The sequence below is a fragment of the Colletotrichum phormii genome (genome assembly GCF_030913505.1).
Source record: "Colletotrichum phormii strain CBS 102054 chromosome Unknown BDP81scaffold_23, whole genome shotgun sequence".
NCBI lineage: Eukaryota > Fungi > Ascomycota > Sordariomycetes > Glomerellales > Glomerellaceae > Colletotrichum > Colletotrichum phormii.
The window spans coordinates 124,063-141,402 of record NW_026851465.1 but is presented as its reverse complement, the minus strand read 5'-3'; the positions used below and the strand labels follow the sequence as shown (position 1 = coordinate 141,402).

The 17,340-nt window shown below is 54.8% G+C and overlaps 9 protein-coding genes across 9 annotated transcripts; 4 read left to right on the top strand and 5 right to left on the bottom strand.

Moving 5' to 3' along the window:
• Positions 1 to 517: 517 nt before the first annotated feature.
• Positions 518 to 2,267, bottom strand: BDP81DRAFT_398266 (uncharacterized protein; the record flags this gene model as incomplete). The annotated part of the gene is made up of 2 exons (XM_060588432.1): positions 518 to 1,970; positions 2,020 to 2,267. The coding sequence occupies 2 exons, from the start codon at positions 2,265 to 2,267 to the stop codon at positions 518 to 520; spliced, it is 1,701 nt and encodes a 566-aa protein (XP_060440620.1).
• Positions 2,268 to 3,454: 1,187 nt separating this feature from the next.
• Positions 3,455 to 4,493, bottom strand: BDP81DRAFT_437080 (uncharacterized protein). Its single transcript, XM_060591195.1, has one exon. The coding sequence runs from the start codon at positions 4,366 to 4,368 to the stop codon at positions 3,757 to 3,759; it is 612 nt and encodes a 203-aa protein (XP_060440619.1). The 5' UTR covers positions 4,369 to 4,493; the 3' UTR covers positions 3,455 to 3,756.
• Positions 4,494 to 6,838: 2,345 nt separating this feature from the next.
• Positions 6,839 to 7,724, top strand: BDP81DRAFT_105447 (uncharacterized protein). Its single transcript, XM_060581422.1, has 2 exons — positions 6,839 to 7,026; positions 7,181 to 7,724. Exons 1-2 carry the CDS (start codon positions 6,972 to 6,974, stop codon positions 7,516 to 7,518), a joined length of 393 nt encoding a protein of 130 aa, XP_060440618.1. The 5' UTR covers positions 6,839 to 6,971; the 3' UTR covers positions 7,519 to 7,724.
• Positions 7,725 to 8,595, bottom strand: BDP81DRAFT_105448 (uncharacterized protein). The gene has a single exon (XM_060581423.1). It carries the CDS (start codon positions 8,483 to 8,485, stop codon positions 7,931 to 7,933), a length of 555 nt encoding a protein of 184 aa, XP_060440617.1. The 5' UTR covers positions 8,486 to 8,595; the 3' UTR covers positions 7,725 to 7,930.
• Positions 8,596 to 9,714: 1,119 nt separating this feature from the next.
• On the top strand, positions 9,715 to 11,895 carry BDP81DRAFT_453373 (regulator of chromosome condensation 1/beta-lactamase-inhibitor protein II; the record flags this gene model as incomplete). Its single annotated transcript, XM_060592829.1, has 3 exons — positions 9,715 to 10,899; positions 10,956 to 11,553; positions 11,606 to 11,895. 3 exons carry the CDS (start codon positions 9,715 to 9,717, stop codon positions 11,893 to 11,895), a joined length of 2,073 nt encoding a protein of 690 aa, XP_060440616.1.
• On the bottom strand, positions 11,737 to 12,375 carry BDP81DRAFT_105419 (uncharacterized protein). The gene has a single exon (XM_060581421.1). It carries the CDS (start codon positions 12,243 to 12,245, stop codon positions 11,892 to 11,894), a length of 354 nt encoding a protein of 117 aa, XP_060440615.1. The 5' UTR covers positions 12,246 to 12,375; the 3' UTR covers positions 11,737 to 11,891.
• A 64-nt stretch (positions 12,376 to 12,439) lies between these two features.
• Positions 12,440 to 14,378, bottom strand: BDP81DRAFT_437071 (uncharacterized protein). The gene is made up of 3 exons (XM_060591194.1): positions 13,759 to 14,378; positions 13,542 to 13,631; positions 12,440 to 13,473 (listed from the first exon to the last, which is right to left on the bottom strand). The coding sequence occupies exons 1-3, from the start codon at positions 14,140 to 14,142 to the stop codon at positions 12,922 to 12,924; spliced, it is 1,026 nt and encodes a 341-aa protein (XP_060440614.1). The 5' UTR covers positions 14,143 to 14,378; the 3' UTR covers positions 12,440 to 12,921.
• A 259-nt stretch (positions 14,379 to 14,637) lies between these two features.
• On the top strand, positions 14,638 to 15,801 carry BDP81DRAFT_105410 (uncharacterized protein). The gene is made up of 2 exons (XM_060581420.1): positions 14,638 to 15,161; positions 15,238 to 15,801. The coding sequence occupies exons 1-2, from the start codon at positions 14,937 to 14,939 to the stop codon at positions 15,637 to 15,639; spliced, it is 627 nt and encodes a 208-aa protein (XP_060440613.1). The 5' UTR covers positions 14,638 to 14,936; the 3' UTR covers positions 15,640 to 15,801.
• Positions 15,802 to 15,962: 161 nt separating this feature from the next.
• BDP81DRAFT_453371 (pectate lyase L) lies at positions 15,963 to 17,215 on the top strand (the record flags this gene model as incomplete). The annotated part of the gene is made up of 2 exons (XM_060592828.1): positions 15,963 to 16,618; positions 16,681 to 17,215. 2 exons carry the CDS (start codon positions 15,963 to 15,965, stop codon positions 17,213 to 17,215), a joined length of 1,191 nt encoding a protein of 396 aa, XP_060440612.1.
• Between the last annotated feature and the right edge of the window lie 125 nt (positions 17,216 to 17,340).

The following is a 17,340-nucleotide window of genomic DNA, read 5'->3' as shown; positions in this document are numbered from 1 at the left end:
CCAAGGCAACATCCCAACCGCATTCTGCAGTGTAACGCATATTTCGGTGGGCTAAGCCTTGGATTAGGCTACTTGATGCAGTGTGCTGAGCATTGTCACAACGGAGCAGTGATACGTCGGCGGAGGTCGCACCGATTGTGATATGATATCACTCTGCGTTGTAGGAATGATTTGCATCGGTGAGCAAGGGAGCTTCATCTCACCTGAATCGGCCCGGTGGAACTTTCAGACATTTCCCTATATCAGAAATCGACTGCATAAGATGCAGTCCATCTAGGTACAGGCCAGACTATGGAGTCGTGGTATTCGACCGAAATTGGGCTAACAAAGAAATTGGGTTGAAGGAGAAGGAGAGAAGCGTCGGCAAGCAACGGCGACACTTCTGAAGACCAATGGAAGATACTGCAAAAGCATGAGCCATCTGCCACGGTTAGGGCAAGTTCCTCGTCGGCTTCCTCGTGCCGAAGGCATCCTGATCATCAGTGCTGAAGTGACTGATCAATCGTACTGTATTGGTTCATCTGATCCTGCCTGTCTCACATCTACCATCTGCTATGGGGTGGGCTGCTGCCGGCCCTTTCCAAGCGGCGGCTTCCCAAGGTCCTCCGCTTCGCGAGGCATCCTGATTCCCCGAGCTTCCATACTCGCTCTCAACGCTCCATCCTGTAGGCTCTCTGGGAGTTGTTTCGCCGCTCCCGCCTGCAGAAAAACTGTATGCCTTGCCCGTGTACCCCGGTGGCCGAGGCCAGACCTTGGGCAGTGCCGAGAGCACACTGCTCATGCTTCTGTTCTTGGTGATGGGCTTTATGACAATTCGCACCTGCTCTTCTTCGGAGCTCTTACTGCTGCATCCTCCAGTTTGCGGCGTTTGACAAGGTCCATCGTATGTTAGAGGGTGAGAAGTCGCTCGGTACATGATGGCGTTACCAACTGTAGCGGTAGTCATCTGGCGATCGTCTTCGCTCAGCTGAAGATGTCGCCTGCGTTTGGATCTCTGTCGACGTATGCAGAGGAATAGAAAGATCAGAGCTGTGAGAGCAAGCGTTGCGCCTACAGTAATGCCTGCGATTGCCTCAGGACCTAGAGATGGTCTGGAGATGCGCTCTGTCGAAGGCAGGAGAGTTTCGGTCAATGGTGGAGCAGCCGTCGCCGATGTTGATCTCAATGGTGGGCCGCTGCTCGTTACAGGCCCAGCTCTTGCCGAGGTCCCTTCATTGGTCGCAGGTGTAGACGAGCTTGGAAGTACCAAGGATGATGTAGAGATACTGCGAGACGTATCAGATAATGAGCGGACGCGAGTGCTTTCAGGTGCGCCCAAGGTGCTGGAGGCAACTGAAGGCTGTTGGGGTTCGGAGGCTGCCAGCGTCGTTTCCGTGAAAGAAGGAGGGTCGGGGGATATGGACGATGCAGTCTGCTGAGCGTCGTCACTGGAGATGGCCTTCTGGCTAGCCGGTGGAGATGGTACACCGGCAGGTACGCTGGAGGCCGTATTCTCGAGAGGAAGGGTCGTGGTTGTGAAGATTGTCGTCGTAAGAGTAGGTGTCTGAGTGACCGAGACGAACACAGGATTGAAGATGGTGACAGTACGGACTATGGTCCCGCTCGCTACTATTGTGGTCGTGATCTCGACGGTGACTGTCGAAACCCTGTTGACTGAAGCCAGGGTCTGCCGTCGAACAGGAGCTGGGTGCGGTGAGAGCTGAGCGCCTTCGTGGTAGTACAAGTCGGCTGAGGATACTTCGGGAATCGCCGCTTGATCCGATGCGATTGCATTTGCCGCGTCTCTCGCTGCAATATCTCGAGGCTGGGACGCGGTGACGACGCTCGTCTCAAAGACCAGGGTGGGATTGATAAAAGTCAAGGTCTGCTGAAGAGGCGCCCAGATCACCTCAGTTCGGCTAGCAAGCTCGACGGTAACCGTCCGAACGATAGTGACGGTGGTGACTTGAAGCGATGCTTCGGCGGGCGGCCTATACTTCTTGATCAGCTTCAGTCTAGGCGCAGGAATTTCGTGCCTACGTCAGGTTCTGCCTCGCCCACATCTGGTGGAGAGCTATATCATCCTGCGGCTGCTCTTCCAACACGACTTCTCCGACCGAAGCGCTCTGAGGCTCCTGGGACGCTGGGGTCGCTGCCAGAGTCTGCAAACACTCTTCATCCGAGAATGAAGAAAGCGACGGCGCAACAGCAGAGCGGCATAGCGAGGCGAGGTTTGCGTTGACGACGGCCGATACCAAAAGAAGGTGCATGAAGCGAAGCTTCGCCATGGCTGCTAGATGGATCGCATATCCTCGGGTAAACTCGAGAAGCTGAATCAAGGAAAGACGGTCGAGGGAAGCAGGGAAAGAAAGAAAAAGAGAGAAAGAGTGGGTGATGTAGAAAGACAAAAGGTGAAGGAAAGGGTGGAGAGTGAGAAGTCTTGGATATATCAGAGAAATGTCCAAGGCAGGAGTGAAAGTGGGAGGGAAGGAGTGAAGCTCAACTGAAAATGAACGAATGTGGCAAGATGTCCAACTGGCCTTCCTTCCATTCTAGTTGCCACGCTCCTTTGGAAGAGAAGAAAGAGAAGCAGTCACATGAGGAAGAAGCCAATCCGGGGCCGGGGCTTTGGTGCAACTATATGCATTACGGAAACAACTCAACTGGCCTCGACTGCAGTACTTGGTGATGTAGTGAGACAGTAAACGACACGGGGGACCATGGACTCGGGCCTTCTATATCCGACAGTAGGTTCCGACGGCTGAGAGTTTTTTTGAATTCGGGCTTGACATGATGCTAGGGAAATTCGTGTTGGCTTTCAAAGCAACGTATCCCCATCGCCGCTAGGCAAGAGTCTCGAGGATGAGAACAGTCGTTGCTATTTCATAGCCTGACTTCAGGTCCGAAGGCAGGCTTGACTCCAAGCAGAGCAATGGACAGTAAGGCATTCACCCTGGATCAGGGTCTGTTAGGTGTAACAGTCTTGATGCATTTCGCCTGCTCATCCTGAAGAATAAAGAAAGTATGTGATGGTTGGTGTAGGTATCCATAACAAGGCCAGAGATCGGGATGGAGGCGAACTCGGGATCCAATGTCTTCAACATCCGAGAGTCAACATCCCCGGGAGACGATGCTTACCCTGGCATGTAGGCACTCTGAGGAAGAGTCTGGTAAGCTTTAGAACGTGGCATGGCCAGCCATGTCTGGCTCTGCGGCAATAGGTTGGTCACAGCAGCTTCAGAAAAGAGACATGGCAAGAAGAAAGCGGTTCAATTGGTGAAACAAAAAGATTCAGAATGTCGACAGCGCTTTGATCATTGCCCAGCAAGCAAGTATTCGGCTTAGTAAGCACCCAAGAATTGGGTGCCACGTTCAGCTCCATGCCCCGTCATGTCAAAGACAACGACATCTTAATCAATCATGGATGGAACGAACGGCACTGAACAAGGCACAACACATTCAAAACAATCAGTTGAATGAGTGACTTTTAGACCTATTTGCTTGCTATTCTGCCAGGCACTTTCCTCTCTGTCTGAACCTATGCCGATACCCTCATACCTGTTCCGTGCCCCACGCACTTTCAGCGCAAAGATCGACGTTCCTCCCAGGATGCTAGGTAGGTGATGGCCAAGAACACATGTCGTTTTCTCTTGTCAACATCCGCCCAAGCCAAGAATGAAGTACTATCCTTCCCAGCTCAAATCGACATCAGAGACATGTAGCTTTTGTCAGTCACGGCCCATCAATGACGGTCCGAGGACCGACAGCTCAAGCACTCTAATGGTCAAAGAGGAACTCGAGGTCAGTAGGCCAGCTGTGTCTCGGAATCTCCTGGAAGCGCTTAAAGAGGGAGTGGCGAATAACGCCGTTGCCCATCTCCCGGTACTCCGACTCTGAAGGCGACTCGTGGTCCTTGGCGTAAGGCAGTCTGCCCCATCCGTCCATGTAGTCTGGGTCCGAGCCAATCTTCTCCATGGCATAGAAGTGCTGCTGGTGGACCGTCGTCGAGTGGCTACAGTCCATCGCCCGGGCAGCAAGCCGCATTTTCACCATAGCCTTTACCACAAACTCGTGAGCGGCGAAGAATCGATCGGGCATCAGGTGCTTGGTGCGATCAACAAAGAGCCTGTACCACGAGAAGTCGTAGTTGAACTGGCAGCCGAGCAGCGCGTCTTTGAGGCCTCGCTCCATGGAGAAGGGGGCAAAAGTGGCCTTGTGCCAGGAGACGATGCCAGCGAGCTGGAGTTCCTTCTTGGACTTGCCGTTGGGACCGGCGGGCTGCTCGACGAGCTTGACGAGGATGTTGCGGGACTCGAGGTCCATGTGGCAGAGGACGATGACCTTGCTGAGTTCGTGGATGAGTTTGCACGTGAGGATCATGGGGCTCATCGGGGTATCTGCACCGGGGAACTTGACGTAGACGCTGCCGTCTTCTTGCTCCTCAAAGCTGGTGGCGGAACAGTGGTGACGGGCGGGGCGGTACTCGTTGGCGTAGCGCTGGAGAAGGAGGCGGACGCGCTTCAGCTTCGTCGACTGCGGAGGCCAGGCCGGGCGTTGGTCCAAGGGGATCGGTGCGGGAGTCTTGGGGCCGTTGAGGGTAGTGGTGGCGGTGTAGTCGATGTTGCCGGACAGGTCGACGGCCTTGAGCGCTTGTTCGATGTCGTCCTCGGAGAATCCGTGTTCCTTCTGGATGGTTTCCAGTGCGGTGACGAGCTGATCCATGATGTGGCCCTTCGTCTTGGGGGTGAGGGAGGCCCAGACCTTGTCGAGGGTGACAGTGTTGGGGATGTGCTCCGTGACGATGTAATCAATGTCACCGTCATCCGTCCCCATAATGCCAACGCGAATGACGCGAGGGACCAGATCTGGAAGCCAAGTGCGAGCAATCTCCTGGCAACGGCCGCCTGTGTCGAAGGTGGAAACGTTGCCGATGGGGTTGGTCGCGTTGACGAAGACACCGGCGTCCAAGGGGCTAGGGCCGAACTTGACATCGATGAAGAGCTGCTTGGGCACGCCGGGCTTGGGAGGCTCATCAAAGGTGAGCTTGTAGGAACGGCGGGGAACCATAGGGTCGGGAAAGCGGATGGCTTCAATGTTGGAGGGCTTGGCGCCCCAGAAGATGCCGGGGATCATGTCGTCGAGGGCCTTGCGGTACTCGACTTCGCGCTGGTTGATGTTTACGCCTGCTATGTTGGCGAGCGTGGAGCGCAGCTTGGGGTCAGTCGGGACGACCATCTTGAAGCTTTAGTGACGAGAGATAGTGGGAGCTGATAGTGAGATGGATGGCCCTTTCTCGTTGTGTCTGTGGTTTGGGGATGGGAAGGTGAGCGTTTGATGAGCTTGTAGGTGAATGTGAGGTGTTCACGGTTGAAGATCTCAGACGCGCTGCAGTGGGAAGGCACCTCAGGGCAGGGTGGTGTAAGTATACCTTATGACTGATGAGCGTGAGAAATCAGGAATCAGCCCGAGAAAGAAAATTGTGATCCGCCTACATATCTTGGAAGAGGCGAAGAAAGTTTGGGACAGCCGTGAAGTGGGCAAGTAGAAGAAGATGACAGTAAACGGGCGCAAGAAAGACAGGATAGGAGCCTATCCGTGTCCCAGAGTGAAGCAGGCATCAGGAGTATTCGTCGAGGGCTACCTCAGGCACCAGTAAGAGCAAACGGAGCAAAGGTCAACGATCTATACGTGAAGCAAGTCAACGTGTATGCAGGAACCCGGGCAACGGTCTGATGCATCTTCTTGGAGAATTCGACTAAGTCTCACGCCAGGCCATCTACTTTTGGTAGATAAACCGTTTCCATGTGAGAATTGCTCTCATTGAAACCTGGCTATCGTACCAGATGATGTTGTCCGTGATGACGAAACCACTATTCTAGCCTCACTTTGGAAATTCATCCGCTGCGGATAGGCTCCTCTGAGTAACCGTATGGCATCGTGGATTTGGCATGACTACCTTGGCCAAATACCCCAGTTGTCTTCTCATAGAAGTAAGGCGGGTAGTCACTCTGATGAGTACCCTATACGTGCAAGCGGCAGTGAGTTCAGAGGACCACCGCATGGGTTGCTCCAACATCAGCGAAGGCTACGCCAATAGGACGGGATCGGAAGACGTTGCGGAAACGGTCGAGGTCAATGTATTTTGCTCTTGCGCGGTGCCGTTTGCCGTCGATGAGGAGCCAAGGCAGCGTTTAATGACATGACTGGAGAGACTGGCTTCGCACACGGGCAGGCGCACGCGAATTGGTGCCGTTGGGACTTTGAGTTTATTCATGTTGGGGAGTTGCTGCGTTTGCATCCACACAGTCATTTAAAAAGAGAATGGCGCATCAAATACTGGCATGGAAGAATGCCAAAGTAAGATACGGGCGTAAAGCATCCTGGAATAGCAATCAATGGGTGCAAAAGCAATGTACAGAGTACGTTGCCGAATGAGGTAAGGTAGGTAGTGGTGGAGAGATCCATGTCCACGACGGGGTGAAAGCAAATCGTACACAAGGTGTCGACGCAGGATGCCACGCGAGCCAACCGTGCCACCGTCGTCAAATGCTGACCAAAAAGATGTGGGCGCAATTGACAGTTACCCGTCCCGCTGTCATGCAATCGCACCGTTCACAACATGGGCTGACACAGCAAGATCTGGCCATGGGAATGGCCCGATGGAAACTCGGCGCATTGTTGGAAATGAAGCTACTCTTATTGGTTGGAAAGATCTCTAGCCAATGGGAATTTAGCTGATGACCTAGAGCAGGGATCACCCACCATGACGGGCAGGAACCGTGACGTTGGGACTCGGCCCCTCCGTCCCTGCATCGCAGATGCTTAAAAGGACCCCTCTGCGACTGCCTTTTTGGATGTTGTTCCCTTCGATACAGATCAATTCAGACCAATTCACTCCAATTCAACTCTTATATCGCTCTTGGACTTTTCATCACTTACAACCAACTCCTTACTTCTCTCTACCAACCTCACCTTCCCACCCAACAATCACAATGACTGTCACCAAGGCTTCCACCTGCTGCGGCAAGAGCGCTGAGTGCGTCTGTGGTATGTTCTTCTCATCCCCTGGATCCCCCAACTTCAACATCATCTCGACATCTTTTTCATACCTCCGTCTCTTCCACAATATCATCTCCAGAGAATCCACAAACCGATAATGTCACTCCCAAAACTTCGCAAGCTGACCCTTCTTTTTCCCCAGCCCAGCAAGCGACCTGCTCCTGCGGCAAGCAGTCTGCCCTCCAATGCACCTGCAGCAAGGCCGCCTCCGAGAATGTTGTCGCCGGACCCCGCTGCTCGTGCAGAGCCCGTCCCGTTGGCGAATGCACTTGCGATCGTGCCTCCACAGAAAACACTAAGCCATCCGGCGAGACCTGCTCCTGCGGATCTCGTCCCGCAGGTATGTGGCATCATTCCCCTCTCTCTCCACATGTTCGCATGATGGCTAACATTCTCTTAGATGCCTGCACATGTGATAAGGCAGCCTCTACCGCGTATGACCGGTCAGAGCATGAGATCGATTTCACTACCCGCCAGTAGTTATCTTCACCCTGCAAAACTACGCGTAGCATTGGGATCGGCGTTCGAGGGTCTCCGGGATTGGTTGTACGGCACGACGGCGACGGGTCCGACGGTGGAGGACAAGGCGTTAATGGTTTATGATGGCACGGTTGCTTTGGAGCGGACGGTGGGATCTGGCCGATAGGACTGGCCAACAGTCAACATCAATACCACACAAATTTTCGACATTTCCTACTGGATTCCGGACCCTGTTGTACGCGAGGAGCTCATCGACCTCTTCGTCTTGCTGTTCTACATCATCTTTCGCGCAGTCTTGATCGTGTTGCTCTGCGTCTCGCTATGGCGCTTCTATTGGCAATTCTTTTCTGAATACGACTTCTCGCCACGACGCATCGGGAGATGGTTTAGAGACGTTTGGAGCCGCTTTCGACTATGGCTTGGAGACGTTTGGGGCCGTATTCAAGGTTGGCTTGAAGACATTTGGGGCCGGTTTCGATGTTGTCTTGGAGACGTTAGGAGCCGATTTCGACGTTGGCAGACAGCGAAACAGGAGCTCTGGACATGGCGACTGAAGTTTTGGATGTATTGGGCGAACCCGATTCGCATCTAGAAGATTCCCGTCATCTTCGCGGCGTTCTATAGTGCGAATTACTTCGGCAAGGGCTTCTACAAGGTGTTGGACTCGTTCGTGAGCGAGCCCAAGGTTCTGGAGCCAGTCTCGACTGTTAAGTCTGGAGAACTCAAGCCCGAAGAGCCCGAAAAGGTCGAAGAGTCTGAGAAGGTAGAGAAGCCTGAAGAGGTCGAGGAGCCTGAAAAGGTAGAGGAGCCTGAAGAGGTAGAGGAGTCTCCTGTGCGGGCTCCAAACCAACCTCAGAATGGCGGCGGCGGGAACAGGAAGAACAAAGCGAAGAACAAGAAGAATAAGAAAAAGGGAAAATGATGAGAGAGTCACCTCGACCAGATCAAGGATTGGCCGTGGCGACATGGCCTGGAGTCCAGAGTAATATCCATGCAACAGTGGTTTGCAGACACAACACCAGCGAGAACAAGTTTTCTACTCAGTATGCTCAGTAGCCAGCGACGAGGATCAACATGGCATTCATTGATAACGCGTCCCTCGAGTTGGAGATGACTGGATTTCGTTCGCTCCATACTATTTAAGTATGGCATGCTTGGTAAAACGTTTGTGATGACGAAGATGAACATCAACTCAAATCTGGAGGACATTGTGAAGGACGGTGTTGCCTCGTATGATGAAAATATGTCACGAAGTCTGTTTGGTCTGAGACAATTTTGGTGCGCTTCATCGACTTACACACTGACCATAAAGACGCGGCTCTGTCAAAGCGGCCCCAAATAACAGGCTGGCAGACAGGATCAACAGCGCAGTGTTTACGAGTCAAGACGCAGTAAAAAGAGAACATGGGCCTCGGAAACAAAACACAGGAGGCCGATTCTTTTGACCAACCGGGCACAATTTCGCGCCAAATTGAAGAGAAATGAAAGCCTAGTCGTCGTGGCGTGGGGATTCTGGGGGCATCGGCAGACGACGCGAGGTTTCCCCGACTCACCGGAAGGGAAGGACCCACCCTGGATTTTTCGAATGATTTTTTATTGTTGCTCTTGCCTTTTTCTGCCGTGAACTTGGAAGAAAAAAGAGCAGGTGCGACCGGGCGGTCAGGAGCTCTATGTTTGAACGCAGCTCCCCATTGGAACGCAATTGGACCCGACCCCGGGAGCTCGGGCCACGGCTGCGCAAAAAACGGCCAGAAGGTCAGGTACCCATGGAGGTATCCACCCGGATCGCACTAAAAGGCAGCTGCGCAAGAACGAACTGGGCCTTGGGGCCGCCAGCAGCGCAGCGCAGCTACGGTAAGCCCGCGCTGGAGAGCCACAAAGCGCCACCCCTGCTTGGTCAGAATTCCAGAGCCCAAGAAAATAAAGCTGCACCTTCCGGTCGCGTCACTTCCGCCCTACCCTCGAAACAATTTCTTTCTCCCCCCCCAAGTCCAGAACAATCCTCCTCTTTTGACTCTTCTCTTTTCAAAGTCATCATCTCGATTACATCAATTCGCATTGCAAAGAATCGATTCTTCAATTGTTCTCTGCGAAATCTTTCATCTAACCAAAACCCATCCCCCATTACACGCGTTTTATCGCCAAGCACGCTCCTACCCATAACATCACACCACATCATATCATCACCTGACGATCATGCCTCCCAAGGCCGCCAACAAGAAGGCCGCTGCGCCCAAGGCTGCCGCACCGAAGAAGGCTGCCAATGCTACCAAGAAGGATGCTGAGACCACCAAGAAGCCTGCCGCGAAGCCCGCTGCGAAGAAGGAAGCTACCACCAATGGCGCGACTGCCGCCTCCAAGAAGCGCAAGCTCGCCGAGGAGGAATCAGAAGTCGACGAGTCCGAGGCCGAAGAGCCCGCGAAGGTTGAGAAGCCTGCCCCCAAGAAGAACACCAAGAAGGCCGCAGAGCCTGCTGTGAAGAAGACCAAGACCACTACTGCCGCCGCCCCCAAGAAGAAGGCCGCTGCCGCCGAGGAGACCGAGGATGAGTCCAAGGCCGCAAAGCCCGTCAAGAAGGCCGCTGCGAAGAAGGCCGAGCCCAAGAAGACTGCCGCTGCGAAGAAGGCCGAGCCCAAGAAGACTGCTGCCGCGAAGAAGGCTGACGCCAAGCCCGTCGCCGATAGCAAGAAGCGCAAGTCGAGCGAAGAGGAGACGGAGGACGAGAAGCCCAAGGCCAAGAAGTCAAAGACCGACAAGGCCGAGGTCGACAGCCAGGCCACAGAATCGGCCAAGGCCACAGAGTCTGCGGATGAAGAGCCCGCTGCAGTGAAGCCTGCGAAGCCCACCAAGAAGGCCGCCGTCGCTGCCCCCAAGCCTCCCCCGGCCCACCCCCACAAGATTGGCAAGAAGATCAACACAGCACCGACCCAAATCCTCGATGTATATGTCTTCGGCGAGGGATCTTCTGGCGAGCTCGGTCTCGGCAGCAAGAAGCTTGACGGCAAGAAGATTGTCGACGTCAAGCGCCCGAGATTGAACCCTAAGCTCGATGCCAAGGACGTCGGTGTTGTCCAGATCGCCTGCGGTGGCATGCACGTCGCTTCCCTGACCAAGGACAACAAGATCCTCACATGGGGTGTCAACGACCAGGGCGCTCTCGGACGCGACACCAACTGGGATGGAGGTCTCCGTGACGCTGATGCCGAAGAGGAGGAAGATGACGAGGATGACTCCGGTATCAACCCTCACGAGAGCACACCCACCGCCCTTGACGCGGCGCAATTTGCTCCCGATGCCAAGTTCACTCAGGTCGTCGCTAGTGACAGCGCCACCTTTGCCCTGACAGAGGACGGCAGAGTTTACGGATGGGGTACATTCAGAGTAAGTCATTTGGCAGCAGCATGAACATGAGGTGATAGATAGCTAACTTTCTTCAGTCGAGCGATGGTATCCTCGGGTTCACCGACAAGATTCAAATCCAAAAGACTCCCGCCTACCTCCCCACATTGAAGAACATCACGGCCCTCGCTGCCGGTTCCAACCACATTCTGGCTCTCGACGACAAGGGCGTCGTTGTCGCTTGGGGCTGCGGCCAGCAGAACCAGCTCGGACGCCGTATCATCGAGCGCAACAAGCTTTCCTCCCTTATTCCCCAGAGCATGGGTCTTCCCAAGAACAAGGTCGACCGCATCGCTTGCGGATCCTACCACAGCTTTGCCCTCGGCAAGGACGGTGCCGTCTGGGCTTGGGGTCTCAACAACTTTGCTGAGACTGGCATTGAGATGGGTGCTGGCGAGGATGACGCGGTTGTTCTGCGTCCTACCATTGTTGAGTCTCTCAAGAACTACAAGATCAAGCAGATTGCCGGTGGAGAGCACCACTCTCTTGCTTGCACTGAGGACGGCAAGCTCTTGACCTGGGGACGTCTGGATGGCCACCAGGTTGGTATTCCCGTCGAGGAGCTTGATGCGGAAAGCGTCATTAAGGATGAGAGCAACAACCCCCGCATTCTCTCCAAGCCTACTGCTGTTGAGGGTAAGTTCATCTTGTCTGCTTGTTGCTGAATGTAGCTAACATCTGTTTCCAGATATTGCCAAGTGTGTATATGTTGCCGCTGGTGTTGACAACAACTTCGCCATTGACGGCAAGGGCGAGGCTCACTCATGGGGCTTCTCTGCCAACTACCAGACCGGTCAGGGCACGACTGAGGATATCGAGACCCCGACCACCATTGACAACACTGCTGTCCGCGGCAAGAAGCTCGTCTTCGCTGGTGCCGGTGGCCAGTTCTCCATCTTGGGTGGTGTTGCCGACGTCCCCAAGGTCAACGGCTTTGCCCCTCAACCGGCTACTGGTGGCTTCAGACCTGTCTTCTAAGTCCCTTGGCAAAGACTTGTACCGCGACAGCTCGGCGGCGAGTTCCAAATGACAGCAAGCGGATACGACTGGCTTTTATAAGAACACGGAATGATGAATGAGCAGCGCCGCAAGCACCAGAAAAGAAGTGTGGACTTGACACGTGAGCCGAGTCGGCGTACCAGTTCCAGTTGCGATACTTTTTTTTTCCTCGGTTCATTCACAGCATGAGCCAATTTCACTCGCGGTACGATACATTCGTGCGACAATCTGAAATTGACGAGTTTCCGGTTTTTTCTCAATTGTCCCCATGAGCGGACTAATAGACTTTTCATTCCCAACAAGAGCGGCAGTGAGCTCCGACTTGGCATGGACGGATGGGCAGGTATAGAAACGGCCTCGAAGGGGAGTCAAACTTATGATACCAATGAGGATTTTTCTGCTCGACAAGGCCCCCTCCTATTGTGTGCCTGGCGGAGGATCATCATCGCCGCGGAGGCTGTTTGGCTATGGAGACTTGTGGTAGTCTCCTGTAATACTACGCTTGGTCTCGAGAAGTTTTCAAACGTCTGATCCTCCCCCTTTTTTCTACACTTGATGTGTATATTACGAGAGGATCTCTGGGCCCAGCATTATGCATTTTTATCTTTTAGCAGCATGGAAACGGGAGGGATAGGAAGGCATTGGACTATCAAAAAATTTATTTCTGGCTTCGTCTGAACATGATTATAGTATTGTACAGTGACGTGATGCATTCCTCGGCCCCTTGGCTTCCGCCTCGCCCCTAAGTAGCCGTGGGCATGCATGCTTTCTGTCTCGTTGTTGCCTCCATCGTCTATCGTGGCTTTTGGACTCCCATCGGTTTCTGCGCCTCCTCTAGACTCCCACGCTGTAGTGCCACGCGCATTGCGCCGTGCCCCAAGGATAAGTAGCTGTACAGCACGCTTCTGCAGTCTCCGTTGTCCTTGTCGAGTCCTCTCGTATAAACTACGTTATCCCCTGTCTTTAGTGTACGTTATCTTCCATGTCTCCCCCGTGTCTGCGCCTTCAACCCTTCAACCCAGCCGCCGCCTTGGCCAGAGACCCGCCGCTGCCCCTAGAGCTAAAGATGCCCATGATACCGAACCCGACGTAAAACAGCGCCAGCGGGTACGCCACGAGCCCGCGCATGCCCCTCATCCGTCCAACGGCGCAAAACATGCCCGAGGCGGAGTACGTGCACCACAGGATCGCCATGGTGGTGAATACGATACCGAGGGGCGTGTCCATGGGCATGAAGATGCCGAAGACGCTGGTGGCGACTAGGGGCAGGAGGCAGTAGCCCAGCACGGAGGAGGAGCGGGTGAAGGTTAGGGTCGAGGAGAAGTGGCCTGCGGCGTTGCGGGATGGGTGGTCGTGGGTGTCCGGGGCGCCGGGGTAGCCTCCGCCGACGGAGGAGACGGGGCCGCCGTATTGGGGTGCTGAGGGGGCTGTTGGGGGGTGGGCGTCGGTGGGGGTCATTAGGGAGAGGATTATGTGGAGGGAGGTGCTTCCTAGGAGGGCGAGGCCGTAGATGTAGCCGAAGTGGATTTTGCCTGAGAGGAGGAGGAAGGTTCCGTACTGGGAAGGGGGAACGTTAGCTTTCTGTTTGGAGGGGGGGGAGAAGGTGAGGTTGAATTCAAACGTACGGAGAGGACGAAGAGTAAGGGACCGAAAAGGTCTGCGTCGTCCATCAGGTGTTGGTCGATCCGGCGGAAGGGGTTGAGTACGGCCAAAGTCTGTAAGTCACCGCAAGTCAGCCACAACGTCTCTCCATGTCCGCGTCCATTCTGAAAGGGCTGAAAACAAAAAGTCTCCTATGCTTTTCACACGCCCGCTCGCGCCTCACACCACAATAACACATACCTTTGCCTGAATATGTCTAAAGTTGACCCCTAGCTCCTCGAGCAACGGCGGCTCGCCATCGTACCCCTCGGTCGAAAAGGCCGCCAGCCAACCCGTGCGCAGGCCGCCCTGCTCGCCCATGCGACCCGACACACCGACACCGCCGCCGGGAGGTGCTCCAAAGGCCGCTGCGCCGCCGAAGCCGCCTGCCGCGGCGGGTTGGGGCGCTCCGTAGCCGTACGAGGCCTGTTGTGGAGTCGCGTGGCCCGAGACGGCGCCGGCTGGGGAGTAGGAGGAGGGGTAGAACTGGAGGTTTTGGGCGCCTCCTCCGCCGCCGGCGCCGGCGCCTCCTCCTGCGCCTGGGCCGGGGCCGTAGGATTGTTGGGGTTGGTAGTAGTTTGACATTGTTGTTTGTGAGTATTCAAGGTAGGTTGGTGTAGGTTGGTTTAACCCCCTTGTCTGGAGTAGGCGCCTCGATTCGGTTCGTTTCGTCGTCGATTCGTGGTAGGGATTGATGCGAATCTGATTTTGACAGTTTGTAGGTAGGAGCTCGTCGTCGGTCGTGGGCTCGAGAGCCGTTTTGCGCCGGGGTTGCGAGGCGCGTTTGGTTGCGTGAGTGGACAGGTGGTACCTGGAGCTGGCGATATTGGAGACGTAGCTTCTTTCGAGGTTCACCACGTCAGTCAGGGCTGGACGCTGGAGCTGTAGAGTGGGGCCATGAAGAATGCTTTGTGCCTGATGGTCGAGGCAGAAATGCTGAGCTAGTCAGGCATAGATTGTTATCGATAGTCCGACTCGATAAGATAAGATAGCTCTGTGGCTTATCGATAACATAGGTATGATCATCACCTCAGACTGTTTCCTTCGGACCTTTCTTGATGACCCCGGACCGGCATTCCCAGTTCCCCAGGTCTTCGGCTCTATTATTCCACGAACACATTATGCACCAGCAACATGAGATGAACGACAGCAAGAGCCATGCAAAAATGCACAAGTAGCCAGATCATGTCATCATCACGCTGAGATTGCAAGCGTAACGCAATTCTCCCTTTTCTTCTGCAAGCACCAACTCCAGCAATTGTTTACTTCCAGAAAGCGAATAACGGCAGCGAATTCCTCTTCCATCTAGCGTCAAACAAAGCGCAAATTTCTGCCCGCCAGATTGGGCAAGCAATTGTTCCAGGGATGTTCGTCCGGGGATGGACGCTTCTTCTGCCAACCCACGCAAACCCCATCTCCGACCAAACAATACGCATGTGGGCAGACTGCGGCAGTTTTCTGCTGCTGCTGACTCTCTTCACTGGAGCCACTATCAACCCATGGCATCGGTAACTGGCCACGAGGTGACTCCGCCAAGCATCACGGCAGTGGACTGTCATCTCCACTCAGCCCACGCAGAATTTGAACAACATCGCGAGGTCAGAGTGTGCGCTCCCCAACATGGACAAGTTTCTCATTGCCTTCATCTCATTTCAACTTACTCATGATATAAATGAATAGCCGTCTGGTCCTCGGGCACGTTTTGTTCGAAGAACCGACCACTTCATGTCGTCCCATTGCTCAACTGAGTCGTGTGCCTGCTCAATACGATGTAAAGCCCTAGTCAACGTTCCATCGAGTCCGTGTACGGCTGCTCTCCGAGATGGTGGACTTAGATCTTCCGGTCGAGGCTCTCCGGAGCCCGAGGGAGGGCGCGAGCTGCTTTTCCGTTGGGTCGCTGGTGTTGCCGTCCCCATCGTGGCTCATAACCGCGTATTACGTTCTTCAACAACCTCGACCGCATCCCTAGTAAACCCAGGGAACCCCTCGTTCACGCGGTCCTGGGAATCTCTCGATTGCCGGGATTTCTATCCCACGGAGATGTCGATGGATCCTACCTCGAGGCCAAGTCTCCATCAATGAGGCGGCCCTACGGTGGTGGAGTTTGTTTTCCACGAACGGGAGGACGGTCTGCCTTCTAGCCCAATTTAACAAGGGGGTCACTGGTGGTTGCGAATAGACTGCGACGGCCTGGATGGTAGCTGTTTACTACGACCGTACAGCGTTACACTCATCAGGACCTAGACTGACAGCTCTCAAAGACCAGGGCTCCCTGTTGACGATGCGAAGTTTGTATTTAAGCTTGATGGCAGCCGGCTAATCGGCAAGAGTTGATCTCTCTCCATCAGCCTTCGCTGCTGCAGTCACTCATTCCTTACCTTGCCATTGGTCTTTTAACAGCAAACATGGGTCTCTACAAGTTCCTCCTCGCCATCCTCCCGGTCGTCCTGGCCGCCGACCTTTACGTCGCGCCCGCCGGCTCAGACACCGCTGCCGGCACTCTGGCGGCTCCTCTCAAGTCCATCCAGGTCGCCGTCGACAAGGCCGTTGCTGGCGACACCATCTACCTCCGTGCCGGCACGTACTCGCCCACGACTAACATCAAGATCACCAAGAGCGGTACCTCCGCCAAGCCCTACACCCTGACGGCTTACAACGATGAGGCCGTCACCATCGACGGAGAGGCCTTGCCCGGTACCCCTGGCGCTCTCGACTCTTCCCTCGCCAACGCCGACCGCGGTGTTCTTCACATCGAGGGAGCCAACTACTGGAAGTTTTACAAGTTGACCATTATCAACGGTCCCTACGGTGTCTACCTCCGTGACGGATCCAACAACTACTTTGAGCGCATCGTCACCCACGACAACTACGAGACGGGATTCCAGATGCAAGGCACCCTGAGCAACAACCAGGTCATCTACCTTGACTCATACCGCAACCGCGACCCCCGCAAGAACGGCGAGAGCGCTGACGGCTTCGCATGCAAGGAGGGCTCCGGTACGGGAAACATCCTGAAGGGCGCCCGTCTTTGGGAGAACGTCGACGACGGCCTGGACCTTTGGTGAGTTCTGACCTCTCCACAACCCCAAACTCACCTAAACACCACTAACAAACACGAAACAGGGAGTTCAAGTCCCCCGTCACCATCATGGACACCCTCTCGTGGGGCAACGGCGTGAACCGCTGGGGCTTCACCGACTTCCAGGGCGACGGCAATGGCTTCAAGCTAGGCGGTGGCGATGCCGCCGACGTCGGCTCGGCCAACCACGTCATCTCCAACAGCATCGCCTTCAACAACGCGGCCAAGGGCTTCACCGATAACAAGCAGCCCGGTAACTTCCAGTTCACCCGCAACACGGCCTACAACAACGGCGCCGTCGGCTTCCAGACCATCACGACCAAGTCGACGCTCAAGAGCAACGTCGCCGCGCTCAACTCTGCGACCACGGCCAAGTCTGGGCAGACGTCGCTCGTCAGCGGCACCACGAGCAGCGGCAACTCGTGGGACGGCAGCGCCACCTGGTCTGCCTCGAGCTTCAAGAGCGTCGATGTCAGCTTGGTCAAGGGCGCGCGCCAGGCCAACGGCAAGATTGTGGCTAGCAACTTTTTGATCCCTACCTCTGGTGAGGCTATTGGTGCCACCACCACCTGGTCCTAGATTTCGGGTTCACTTTTTGGGACATACCATTTGACGCCGTAAATAATTCATCTGTACATATTTAGACTGCCATAGAGCGGAGTACATAAACCAACTAGTACATACTATATTGCCTATGAGACACT